Source organism: Eubalaena glacialis, chromosome 7 (assembly GCF_028564815.1).
Source record: "Eubalaena glacialis isolate mEubGla1 chromosome 7, mEubGla1.1.hap2.+ XY, whole genome shotgun sequence".
NCBI classification, from domain to species: Eukaryota; Metazoa; Chordata; class Mammalia; order Artiodactyla; family Balaenidae; genus Eubalaena; species Eubalaena glacialis.
In genome coordinates, this window is record NC_083722.1 from 90225984 (window position 1) to 90240575 (window position 14592).

At 38.2% G+C, this 14592-nt stretch overlaps 1 protein-coding gene across 1 annotated transcript in view; it reads right to left on the minus strand.

Annotated features, from left to right (window-relative positions):
* SUCLG2 (succinate-CoA ligase GDP-forming subunit beta) overlaps positions 1–14592 on the minus strand; it is a 258167-nt gene that overhangs the window by 115154 nt on the left and 128421 nt on the right. Inside the window, exons 3-6 of the mRNA XM_061195513.1 lie at positions 13762–13861; positions 12735–12825; positions 8639–8791; positions 6988–7077 (exon numbers count right to left, since the gene is read on the minus strand). Of these exons, the coding sequence (XP_061051496.1) occupies positions 6988–7077; positions 8639–8791; positions 12735–12825; positions 13762–13861 (434 nt within the window). The remainder of the gene's footprint in view (positions 1–6987; positions 7078–8638; positions 8792–12734; positions 12826–13761; positions 13862–14592) is intronic.

The window sequence follows — 14592 nt, forward strand, 5'->3', positions numbered from 1 at the left end:
ATGTCTTTATTTTCAGTTAGGTTTTCTGAAGGGAAAAACAGAAAAGCATAATTATTTTAATTTCTATTGCTATTCATTAGAAGGAATTGCTCACCTTTCCTCCAGACACCAGGAAATACCATTATCAAGAAAACAAAGTATTTTCAGTACGGCCTAAAAACGTTGTTAATCTTTTTAAAAATTATCATGTCCCTATTACCTGAGCTATACCACCACATGAGCTACAATCATTAATACAAACAAGCTCCATTTAAGTAAAAGGTAAACATGATTTCGAGAGTTTATAATGACAAGGTTTTCCTTATTAGGCTGGAATAAAACCGTTATTATATTCATCAATCCAAACCTATAATCTGTGAAAAAACAATTACTGAGTGTCTAATGGAAATGGTTGCAAAACAGGAAGATGAAAGTCTCAAGCAGTAAACTTACTGAATAGCACAGTTCAAACTGAAAACAGTTTGTCCCAAAGGCATAAACCACAAAGAGCAAGAATATCCAACAGTTTCCCTGGTGTCCTGTCCCTGACTTCATCTTTCTCACTCTGCTTGAAATTCACTCGCTCATTCATTCTTTTCAACCAACATTTATTAACTGCTCATGTCACAGCAGGCTGGCATTGTGTGAGCCGGGGCTAGGGGAAGAATCACAAATGAGGCGTGACAGCACCCTGGAAAGCTCGCACCTGCAGTGAACACAGCCTGTGATGCAGCACAGTGAGACTGTGCAATGTGCAATCAAGGCTGAATGTTGGGGTTCGGTCTCATTCTTGGCTCCATCTTATTTCCCAGCCATGGTTTTCCCATTGCTACATTTTTGTTCATTGTTCCCATCCTGCATTATTGGCCCTCAGATTCCTTTCTGGCTTTTCCCCATCTCTACTCTGTATCAGGGTAGCTGACACTTTCAGGCTGTGTTTCCAAGGCTCCTGGGCCAGCTGGCTTCAGTTCAGCCAATGGAAAGCAGCAGTGAGAGACAGGAAGTGGGAGGAAGGAAAAAGAGGGGTATTTCTACCCCTCTCTTTCTGTCTCCTCTGGCTTTAATTCCCACCAGGGTCCCAACTTCTGTATCCCAAAGTCCAGTAATACCACCGTCTCACTTTGTCCCTTGAGCACACAGGTAGCAACAATTTCCTGCTGTTGTTTAGCTCTGCATTGCGTCTCTGTCCACTCTGAAACTTCTCTGCTCTCACAGCACCTACATAACCAATTACCTAGAATAAAGTCCCACTGTGGTAAATACTAGGAGTGATTTCTTTGTTCTGGTATTGAGTAAAGAACTCCTGGAGATGTATGTAATTCATATAATCTTAATTTATTGTATATACATGTGTAAGCTTCCTTAAATCCTAATTTGAAAGCCAGTGGACATAAACAAACATAATGAGTAAGACTGAATATTTTTTAATATTTTTTTTTCTGGCTAGATAGTACATGTACATGATACAAAATTCCCAAGGTACACAAGGGTCTCCCTCAGAACCTTCACCAGACTCCCCAGCCACGTAGCCCCCATCTGTGTCCTCCTGCAGCAGCCACCTTACTGCTTGATGCTTCGTTAAGAGATACAGCTATGCATATGCAAGTATACACACTCTGCATTCATCGTTTTTAAAAAACCCAACTTGGTTCTGTACCTTGTTTCTTTATTAATAGGTTTCAGAGGGCCTTCAACAGCAACACAAAGAGAGCCATCTTGTAAATGGCTGCATGATATTTTACTGTATGGATGTATCATAATTCATTTAACCTGTCTCTTAAATAATGGTCATTTGGTTTCCAGTAGTTTGACATTACTTCAAACGCTGCCTTACCTATATCTGTACATATATATCATACATATGATTAAACATCTGTAGGATATATTCCCTGGAGTGGAGCGAAAATGGGTGGGCATTTTACATAATAAAAGATTTTATTAAATTGTTCTTGGTAAAAGCTTTCACTAATATCCCCTTCTACAAACCAGCATAATAGAGGTTGTTTTTCTACGCACAACCATCAGCTATCTGGATCTTTCAGAATGCTAGGTAAAAATGGGTACCTCATATATGGTTTTAATTTGAATCGCTCTTACTGTGAATGAATCTGAGCATTTCTCTATGATATTGAAGCATCTGTATTTCCTCTGCTGTGAATTTTGCCGATTCTTCTGTTGAGATTTTAGTATTTCTCATTTTAATTTATATGAGGCGCTTTTACATGAAGGAATTTAGCTCTTAATCGCATAGAAATTGCAAATATTTTTGTCCTTTAACATTTATCTTTTGCCCATGTTTTTGTTACTTCTGCTGCATGGAAATTTGATAATAATAATGTCATTCTTGGCTTCTGGCTTTGTGCCGGACTTGAAAAAGGTTGGTCCCACCCTCACAATTCTACCATTATTTTTTCAAAAACTTTTAAAGATTTTCTTTATTTAATGTTTACTCTATTTTTTTAAATGCAAACAGATTTTATTTGACTTACAGTGTAGAGCAGATAAGTGACTCACTGCTGAATATTTTTTGTATTTTTAGGGATTTTCCAGGTTATCAATATGAGCGTGCAATGTGAGCTGCATAAGAGAGGCATGATGTCTACCCTGGGCACCATAGCATCCACTACAGTTATTCAGCCTCTGTGCAGAGTCAACACAATAAATAATGGTTGAAATAATCATTAATTTAATAATAAGGAGACACTGCATAATAGAAATAACTTCTGTGTGCATACATATATAAGATCTTATCCCAGCTACTTTAAAACTTTTTTTAAATACACGTAACATAAAATTCACAAACTCAACCATTTTTAAGTGTATAGTTCATCAGTGTCAAGTACACTCACAATGTTGTACAACCAAGCTCCAGAACTTTTTCAGAATCCTGAAAACGGAAACTCCATACCCATTAAACATCAACTTCCCATTCTCCCCTCCCCCAGCCCCTAACAACCAGTCTTTGACTACTCTAGATACCGCATATAAATGGAATGATACATATTTGTCTTTTTGTGACTGGCTAATTTCACTTAGCAAAATGTCCTCAAGGCTCATCCACACTGCACCACGTGTCAGGATCTCGCTTTTTTTCGAGGCTGAACAACCTTCCATTGTATGTATATAGTACATTTTTTTTGCCCATTTATTTGTCTATGAACACCTGGGTTGCTTTAAAAACTTCTAAAGCTTATATTAACCTAGTTTAGCATGAAGCCTGAATTTTCTCGTGTTACTGCCATTGTAGTTATACATTAACACAGCACTTGGGGGGCATTCGTTATTACAGCTGTTGATTATTGTGTAAAGGCTGACCATAAACATTTTTTGAAGCATGACTAGATCTATGCTGTAAGACCTACAAGGGGTATATGTTATAAAATCTGTGTTGTAATATCCACAAGGGAGATCCAGCCTGGCTTGGAGACAGAACGTGCCTTATTCCAGAGGCTATACACCAAATAACTACAAAGGTTCTCCAGGCAAAGCGTCGTCAGTCTGCCCAGGTGTAATAATAGGACATGGCAAGGCCTGTGGCAAGTTGAGTTGGCTCCCCTGCTTTCTAAATGTGTTCAAATTCAAAAAACAGATTAAACACAGTCAAAGAAAACATCCTGCTAGTAAATGTGCAGTTAGCCAGCTTGCCACTGCCACCTACTTCCTCAGTAACCATGCTGTACAGAATATTTGTTTTGTTTCTTTTTTGCCACAATTAATGTTATTTTAAGGTTATTTGTTAAGCAATCAAAAAAGTTAAATGCCTAACATCAAATATCCTGAGGGCCATATGCATGAAACCCTGACAAATTTACCAATGTCTTCAAAAATGTTTTAACAGGTTAAAAAAAAATTTGAAAAAGTTCTCTTGCACTCCAGGAATTAATATCATCAACATTCATATACGGTTCTTAAAGGTAGCCAGAGGTACAAACCACACCCAGAAGGGTTAATGAGCTTGTATTAACTTGGTTTATTGGATATTTTCATCAGCTTAAATCCTAGAGGCGCATGCTGCCAATTCATGGTGCCTATGTTTTTAGAAATGAATAGTATAGATGACAATTAAGACATGCTTGAGGAACTTGCGGATTTTAGTCATATTCAGTTTTCCCATGGCTTCAGTCTTTTCAGTCAGCTCTTGCTGAAATGTCTTTTCACCAGGAACATATACTTGGTAGGGTTTTACGCAAGGTGATGTTTATTTTTGGTTAAACCTAATATTAATACATCACATTTTAGAGACAACAGGCATGAGTCACAGGAAAGATATTAATAATTTTATAAGAGAATCATTTTATATGTCGTTTATCCATGAGTGAGGCACCTCCAAAGGCCCAAACCACATCCTAAATGAAAATCAAGTAACTTTCAAAGTCACATTGAGTCGAGGGGCCTCTAAGATACCATTTCTTTATCAAAAGATCACCCATGGCTAATCATTTCAATAAATGTTTTCTCCTCTCAGGTGGCTCCTGTGCTCACAGTACACTGAGCCCCACGACTGGAGGAAGCGCTTAAAGCAGAGATCCCTCAATCCACAGCTCCGAAAGTTCCCCGCGCTGCTATGCCATGCGTTCCACGTTCTACTGTCCAAATATAAACGGGGGGCCCCAGATGAACAAATCTGGACACAACTACAGCTGAGATCTCTCTCTCTCTCCTTCACACCCCCTCCTCCTGTGTTCACTGTCAGAAGGCTGACCACTGCCCTCCGAGCCTCTAGGAAACAATGGCTAGTTATCACCTCTGTTCGCCAGGGTTCAGCAGATGACCTTGGTCCAACTTTGCTGAGCAAATGAAGATTTAAAGCCTTTCATAGAGACAACAATGAAAAAAGGAAAAAAAAAAAAAACTGATTTAAAACACTTCTTTACTTTCCTCAGTATATTAAGTCAAAAATATAATGACAATATAGCTACTAATGACCCCTGAGAACTTGCACGTTCATCTTCCTTCCATAGGTAACTCACTTAAAACCTAGAGTGTTTAGGGTACTGGAAAAACATGATTCAGTCATTTAAGAGCTATAAATAACTTAATTGTCTCTTACATTATGTTGGGGGGAGGGACTGACGGTGTACATAATACTATTATTGCCTTCTCTAGAACTCTGTTATGTTTACCTCCTGAGTTTTCAAGCCATGTGGTCAGCAGATTTTATCCACTCGAAATTCATTCTCTTTTGTCACTTACAGCTACCCATCTCTGACTCCCCAGGAATCTCTTCCAAGTGGACATCCTAGATGTGTTATTTCACTTATTCACGCATATGATAGATGTTTCTTGGGCATCTAATATATTTGCCAAGCACTTTGTTGGCAACACAGTAGTGAGCAAGATTCACCAAGTCCCTGCTGTGGTGCGGATGAGAATCCAGCAAAGGTGACTGCAAATGTCCAAGAGAAATACAGATGTGCAAAGGGGTACAGAGGATGTAAACACGGTTACTGAGCACATTCTGGAACTGACTGTAGGACAGTGTGGCTAGACTACAGTGACTACATGGAGAGTGGCTCTCCGTGACCACCACCCATACACAAGAAGCCATTAAATAAATCTCAAATGATCAGCTAATATAGTTAGTGGCCTCATACTCAGGAAGTGAAACCAACCACTGCAGCCCTTACCCACAAATCCTCCATTATCTCTCTTTCAGCAGGTCACTAACCTGGCGTCTCTTTGCCAGTCTCGGAAATGACAATTAATTCCTCTAACTGTCCACTGAAGCCTGGCCCTTTCTATTTCCTACTGAGGTTTAGTCCCCGATGATCCTGTTTCCTACTACCACTTTGAACCTGTAGCTTTCCACTGGAGGCTTTTCCCCAATCTTCCAGTAAGTGCTGTTCTCTCTTAACTGAAACAAATATATTTTAAAGTCTTATTCTGCTTCACCCTTCTATGACTTGCCTTATTGTTACCCTTTAAACTTCTAGACATAGAATCAATCAAAAGAAAAAGTAAAGGCAGGAAAAAAAAAGAGTGCACAACTGCCTGTTTTACTGGAGGAACGTTGCCCAACTAAATTAATGGAAACTATAACAATCCTAGAGCTCTAGGACAACACACACACACACACACACACACACACAAATACGCATGCACACAGAGGATGAAGGGTTATCAAGGTGGCTCCTCTTAGTAATGGAAGAGGAAAAACAATAGCCAGTAAATTCTTCTGATTTAATTGTGAGATAAGGAAGCTTGCCTACGTAGACATAAAATCAGGCTCTATGGGCAGGACCAAGGGCAGTGCAGGACTGTGATGCTCAAGACAGACTCTCTCCCTTAATAGCTCAGAGGGTGATTTTTCTGTCTTTGAAACCAAGGGATATAATTACTAAATTGGCATAATTTAACCTGTTTTCAGTGAAATATCACCTCTGTGCCATTAACATTCATCTCAAATGCCCATTAGCTATGAAAGAATAGCAATTAGTTAAGTAATGTATATTACTAATAACAATAATAACTGACCTTTCTGGAGTACTGAATATGCACTTTCACACATCAGGTTACTCAATCCTCATGATAACCCTCTCAGTTAGGATTTCATCACCCCATTTTACAGATGATGAAAATGACGTTCAGATGGTCTGAATCACACATGTACTGGGTAGCAGTACAGGATTCAAACTCAGGACTGCCTGACTCTACAGCCTGTGCTTCTAACCACTATATTGCCTCTTATAATTCATGCACTGGAGCTGCAATGCTACCAAAAAGACAAAGAGACCAACATACATAACAAAGTGCATGTGTCTGCAGGCGACACACTCTCACACACATACATACTGATATATCAATATATATATATATAAACACACATGTCATAAACATCCTCTTTGGAACACCAGGTAAATATTTTTTCATTATAAACAACTAGAGGAAAAAAAAGAAAACAATAAATTACCCTATTTCCTGATAATCACAAACATTAGAGGCAATTAGCAAGTTCCCAAACATTTTATGAAACAAGTCAGACACACCAGCCTCCAATTGCTCAGGTACCTGGTTTTTCAAAGGCCCAAAGAAGCCTAGATTTTCGGCCATCCGCTGAGCTTGGCTGTCCTTTATCCCTTCAATAATGTCAATTTGCTCCTAATAAAAATGAATCAAATGAGCAAAATTCAGACAGTCAAATGAAAAGATTTACAACGTCAAAAGAAAATACTTAGTATTTATTTGCAAATGAGTAATTAAAGTGTGGCACCTTTCCAGAGATCTCTGAGCTGGGCCACCACAGCTGCCTATAGGGTATATTTTAATTAGCAGACCATCTATAAAACAGCCTTTCCGAAAACTATACAATTCTTCAGGGTGGCATGCTGACAAGACAATCAGAGGCCAGTTTTCACTTTTAATTACTATACAGATGGCAGTGACGAATATTTAGGCAGTTAATTTTTATGACATTTTTTGGAAGGCTTCCAAAGTAAGTTTTTCCTGCCTAATACTGCTGTTAAGCTTAGAGCTTGTCTTATACAGGTTAAATATTACCTTATGATTTAAACACTCTATTGATGATGTTAATTATTAATAATACCCTAGCTCTACAAAGGGCCATTGCCTCCAAGATACTGAGTGCTGTTCATATATATTATTTCATGTATTCTCTTAACAAATGGAATGGCTTGTTTTAAATCATGTTAATTTCAACCAAAAATGCGTAGGTATTATTGGTAAGCCAGCATGTAAAGTTTCAATTTAACTTCCAAAGTAGTTAACTTAAATATGTAACATTGGTGAAAATATTTTAAAACCAATCTCCAAAGTATTACTACCTTATATAAATGAAGAGTTTCAAGAAATAAAATCCTTGCTTTTTGGAGGGAAAAAAAATCACTTTTTAAAAGGAATAGTGAATGTTTCTGCTAAAAAATTTTTTTGTGATTTCTTTTTGACACTAAGAACTCAGAATTAAAAGCTGGGATTATAGTTCTAAAGACCTTAGGTTTTTCATCTTATAGTTGAGGTAGGTTGATAAGCACTTTATATACATCACCTCATTTAATCCTCACAATTTTATGGGGTGGGAATTACCCCCATTTTCATTTTACTCATTCAAAAAATGAGGCTTAGAGACACTGAGAAATGTACTGGCTAGTTAGGATTTGACCTCAGGTCTCTTTGGCTAGAAACTCATCCTAATATCAAAAACAAAACAAAACAAAACAAAACCCCACACACAAGATTTAATGAATTGAAACAAACTGATAGAATCTGGGCGTTAGAAGGATTCATTACCAGTACTGAAAGACATCAAGGCAGTCTCTAGTTCACATCTGATTTCCTAGGAGAGAATTTCTGGGTCATATATACTGTTAAATGGGGTAGAGTTAACCAAGAGGAAATGGAAATATCACAGTCATCTTCCATTGGTTAATTCTTGGGGCAAGGTTGATGGAAAGAAATGAGGGGGAAAGAAAAGGCAAGAAGGAGGAAAAAACAAAGGGAGGGGAAAAGCAAAGAAAAAGACCTTGAAAAGCGCATACTTTGGATCTACCCAACCTTCAGCTGGACCCCAGTAAGAAAAAGCACTCACTATCTTCATGCCTTAAATCCCAGGAACAGTCTACCTGGCTCAGACTCCACACTAAATCTTTAACAGGTTGTAGAGCAACAATCAATGAACAGAGCATAGTCAGGAATCTAAACATACCTTAAAAATAAGTTCTGGATTCGAAGCTGCCACCTCTTCAATGTCAACGCCCCCCTGAGGGCTGCCCACCAGCACAGGGCCATTGCAGGACCGGTCCATCAGAATGGCCAAGTAGGTTTCCCTAGAAATGTCCAAGGCTTCAGCAACCATCACCTACCACATTAGTGGGAAAGTCAAATTAAGTCAGCATCGAGCTGATTTCCACTTGGAAATCTATACAAACTTGCTACACAAATCAAACAGCTTCATTTTCAGGGTCTTTAAACACAGTGAGATTTGAGAGTGCTGCTCTCATGGTGCACAGTGCCCATTTTCACCTCCTTAATTGATCCTGATAACTTGTTCAAGTGACAGGTATTCGGTTTGCCTCAAGGAACCTTCCCACTTTAATCTTCTTTTTCTTCTTCCTTCAGAAACCCTGATACTTAAGAAAAACTCCAGGGAAGCAGCTGTTATTTTAATTTGAGACATTAACAGTACATATATATTACTACACTGATTTTTCTCAGATTGCACTGGTGGAAAACCAAGTTTGGTTGCCAAAGAAGGATTCTTTTTATGGTATGTCTGATGCTTCCTATGTTTGAATACTTCTATCTCTTGGATCACTGTATTTTTATTTCAGTTTATACTCTCTTTTAAATTACAAACATAATATTTGTTTGAAAATAATGCAAACGATACTAAAAGTATACAGAGGAGACAGTGAAAGCAGCTCCCTGCTGCACATACACACCCCTTGGGACCCAGTAGTCAGAGTGATCATGAGTCCATACGGAACCTTTGTGATAATCAGAAAAAGTCGTCCCTTCCTCTATGAGGATGTGGTCATATTCCAGGACCATGAATGGGCAGGAGGCAAATTAGATGGAAGGATTTCTTTCTCCACGCATGTGCCAGACAGGTGTCCTTTTGCTCTGCATGACCTCAACAGAGGCACGAAGCAACCCTGCCAGGAAAAACCACTACTAACTTTTACCTCTTCCGTATGCGTCTGCAAGCATTAGTCATGGAATCATCCTGCACACAGATGCATATTATACGTGCTTGAATGCCTTTCTTTCTTCCTTTTTGTTCTTAATCTTAATACTACAACTTGGATTGTACAAGGTCTTCTCTCTTCATTGTGACTACACAGTACTTATATGTCAATATTTATTTGACCGTGTCCCTGATGACAATTTACGTGGACTCATGTTTCTAAAATGCTGCCTCAGTGATTATTTCTGTACATATAGCTTTGCTCCATTGTTTTAGTATCCCTGTGGTCAAGGTATATAAAGGTAAAAGGGCTAAGTTTTAGATTGTTCATATTTTAAATTTTGATAAGTACTATTAAATTTCCTTGGAGAGAGAGGCTGTACCAACACTCCCAACAAAAATAGTAACAGATGTCTTGGATGCTTTTTAAAAGAAAATAAGAATATCCATGAAGAATCAGTACTAGAAGTGAAAATAATAAAATCACATACATTGCTTTTCCTAAGAGTTCAGTAATATGTTTCACAAAAAATGTTACTCATTAAGTAACATTAGATTTTAGCTACCCAGAAGCCACAAAAGCATTAATTTTTAAGTCACATGAAATACGATAAATATATGATGACCTAGAAAGCTATAACGTAATGAATACAGAACTCCTTCTTTTCACACCTTTATGGAATTTATGACTGGTTAAAAATAAAGTACCTTATAAGGGGTTTCATAGTGATTCTTCTATCATAAATGGTAGCTCATGAGTTTGTAAGAAATATTTCTTGGCACACGGTGTTAGGATTTTCATAGAACCATTCTGATGTCAAGTCACTTTCTAATACAGAGCTAGTCTAGTGAGCCAGATTTAATAACTTTCAGTAGTTATTCTGACAAGCAATACAACGTTATAACTTTTTAGGATAAGTGTCATTCAAGAGTCCTATTCTTAATCTTCTGAAGTGTTGACAGATATGCTCTGCATTCCATCAAATTTCTATTTGTAAAGACCAGCTGCTGCCTCAAACAGCTCCTGCTTGGTAGAAACAACCCAGCACTCTTCAGAAAAACATTCTCAGGAAAATGATGATTATCAATAGATAATTCAAGAAATTTTTATATACAGACCAGTTTTTTGACATAAAGATGCCCTTCATATGAGCCAGGATATTAAAATACTTTAGGGATTGTTACAGAGAGAATCTAAATGGACTCCATCAACACTCATGCCATGAGAAGTGCAGTCAGATACATTTCAACAATCTTCATCTGTGACTGACACAAACAATATCAACACAGCCTCTTCTTGGAGTCTTCCGGTATGGAAAGCTTTTTAACATACTTTACCCTATTTGACCAATGAACCTGTTTTTCATTTTTTTGTTGTTTGTTCATTTTGTTTTGTTTTTTATATATCATGCTACTCAAATTGTAGCCTGTGGATGAGAGCCAGTGTACAAACTACGTTTAACAGGACAGCGATTAGATACGATTAACAGTGTACTCAGTTTCTGAACTTAATCTCTTTGCGAAACAGTAACCAGTACAGGTACTGACTCATGGAGCACATGATGAGTAGCACTGTCTCACCTCCCCTATTACTATCCCAAGGAACACACCACAAACACAGACTTAGGAAAAAAAAACCCAGTGTGAATCGAGGTATGTAATGTGCTTAAATAGCTTCTTGAACAAACTTAGAAATCTAAGGTTTCTATAATCTGGGAACTTCTGATTGATGTCCAAGATTCTATAAATTAAAAATGCATGTTCCTTAAAGTTGCATATAATAATACTGTTACAAAATGTGGTAATACACATTTTGCAGAGAAAAAGGACAGAAACAAAGCATGGCAATTAAGGGGTGAGAATAGAGGGAAATTTTACTTTTCTAATTTTTATATTTCTGTATTATTAGAATTTTTTACATATGTTAATCACTTTTGCAATCAGGAAAAAAAAACACTTAAAAATAAATCACTCTGGTAGTTTCCTGGCAATGACTCAATTCACAAGGATGCACTTATCTCTAGTATTTCATGAACCGATCTACAAAACTAATTTTATGCATATCTATATAGTGTGAATCTTCTTTTGTGTATTTTTATATGTTTTTTAAAGGTATCACAAACTCTAATCTAAAACCCCATGTGTCCATATAAAGCAACAAATTCCTACAAACAAAACTACTAATCATATCCTCTGGGGACAAATTTTGAAGACGTTACACAGGTAAAGGCTCATAACCAGTTTAAAAAGGAAAAAAAAAGTACCACACTGGGCTGAACAAAAATAAATTCAAAAACCCACTTTAAGATGTAAACAGTTCTTGCATCTACCTGAGAGGCAGTGGGAAAGGGAAATAAGCAGAACCAGTCTTGTTTGTGGGCTTCCTCGACATTTAGAAAGGCTCTGTGTTCTTAGAGGGAAGGAGCTAATGACCCTCCAGTATCCCCATCTCCCTCCAGCTCAGTGTCCTTTTCGGGACCAAGACAGACGCACTCATGGTAAGTTAGGCTCTGGCCTCAGCTCTGCCACTCACAATTTCATGGCTGAGGCAGGCCACTTTGCTCTCGGCTTTATTTTCTCTGTGTGTGTATACACGTACGTGCCCTATACACACTTGGGTGTCCCAAGAGACCTCACTAATACAACATACTCCCAGTGAGAACAGTGGGTCAAAATGGTAACAATCTTAAAGTAAGTTATAGGGGCACATAGAAAAATAACTGTAATGGGTACAGTAATTCTGATATACTGAGGATGAGGGTGGGGCTGCGAGGGAGCAGAGAATGTCTGTCACTGACCCTAGGAGCTGTTATGCCAAGGTCTTTCGGCTTTAAACAGAATCATGCCTGTGTTCTGAAAGAAAAAGGTATTATTTCAATCACTACCCATCTTTACTAAATGCTGATGATAAGAAACACTATTACTACTTTAGAATCCTTTTTATTTCTCCTTGAAGTTACATCATAACACAGAACTAACTATGTGAGGTTTAAAAAATAAAATGGCACGTTGCCAAAGTGCATTGCTTCATTTGATTCTGTCAAAATTGAAGTATGATTTTCTTTTCTTTTTTTTTAACACATACACAGAAAATGACCAAAAGCATTCACGTTACCTTGTTAACTTTCACACCTTCTTTTGGAGTTTGTTTTGTTGCTAGTTTATAACCAATCATCTGTTTAGCCAGCTGTCCCACAACTTTAGGACTAAGAGAGAGGAGAAAAAAAGAGAGAGAGAGAAGAAAGAAAAGAAAGTCAATGTCTCTGTTGAAAATCATTTTAAAGCAGAGTCCGTATTATATCCCCAAGTCCACCCTGCCCAGGGCCCACCTCCACCTTCATAGACTCCATGGTGCTTTCTGCTCATACACTAGGTGCCAAGCACTGTACCAGAGGCTCACTGAGTGCAAAATATATATGAATGAATGAATGAATGAAACAATAGGAGGGAAGGGGGGGGAGGGGAAGGGAGGGGAGGGAAGGGAAACAAAAAGAAGCTTGCTTACATTTGCTATCCTCTCCCCCCACATAAGTTACAGTCATAGTAGAGACACAATGCTGAAATGCATAGCAGACTAAGATAAGAGCTGAATAACAAATACTGGATAGTGCGCAATCTGGGAAGTAAGACCAAAGATGGGGATAAAGGGAAGGGGAAGGATCAAAGTAAACCATGAAAGGTATGTGACAGGAGAGGAGAGGAAAGTGTTCAGTGTGTGGAGACATAGGATATAAAGCTGATCAGACAGGTTCAGATAAAGGAAGAATTAGACTATCAGACAGGAGGGACCAATGATGCCATTGGTAATGGGAAGCCACCGCTGGTTCTTGAGTAGGAGAGTGGCATTACAGAAGCAGCATTTAATTTGTAAGCAGTACCATATCAAACATGATGAATCACTGATTGTCTAGAACAGGAGGAGAGTCAAGTTTTCACCAATTAGTGAACAAAAATCCTTTTATGGGAGGAGAAGGAAAAGAAGGCATTGCCAGAGCCCTCTACCTGTAATTTATTTCCTTTATGTGCTACCTCCTGCTCCTACTCCCACCCCAACCCTCTTTCTCAGTGCTCCTTTCAATCATGAGCAGGATCTTCCATAACTGCTTGGCCCAAAGACAAGGAATTAAAACCTCCTGGCTTACTCTTTTGTTAAATGAACGCCTCCTTTCAAACCGCTACTGAAGACACCTTTTCCTCTTCCTCCAGCTAAGATCTGGGCTTTTAAAACAATTTCTTTTGCATCTGCAAAAGAAAATCCAGAGTTAGTAGTTGATTTACAATTCTTTTTTTTTAAGCAACAAGGGAAGTGGTAATGACATAACTTCCAAAAATGACTGGTAAAAGCTCTCTCAAACCGACTTTGAAAATGAAGGCAATAAAGAACTTCAAAAAACATTAATGTGCCTAAATACAAAGTCTGTTTATTGAGGACAGTCAAATATTTCCTGCGAGTTTAATCTAATACTCAACCATCCCAAGGGAGAGCAAGGCATGTGTTCCCTGGCTCTTCTGAGTGTCAGAAGATGCTAAATAAATCCAGGCTGGAAGTATTAATGTTACTGTGTAAAGACACTTCCATGTGGCAGAGACACCAATCTGCCAATCAGAGGAGTTAACTACCTGTCAGCCATCTGAGATGTCAAAGGGAAGGCTGGTTTACGTGGGGGAAAGGTTTATTAAAGACAAGATGCAAAGGGAGTATTGAAGAACTGTATTCTTGGAAACCAACGGTTTTCTGAGCAGTTGTTCTATGTATCAGTGGGGCTGGGCAAGGGAGGAGGAAATGGATTAAAACTAAAAGTAAGCAGTATTTTTTCAATGTTGGCAGAGTAACAGAACATCCCAGAGGAAAGTGGTTGTGGAATCTTGGTTTCTCAAAACACTCAAGGAAAGAGTGAACTGTTTGCTCTTGACCTTTGAGACCAAAGTCATAAACTCAAATATCTTTACAGGACTGGTGGGAAAGCTAGACG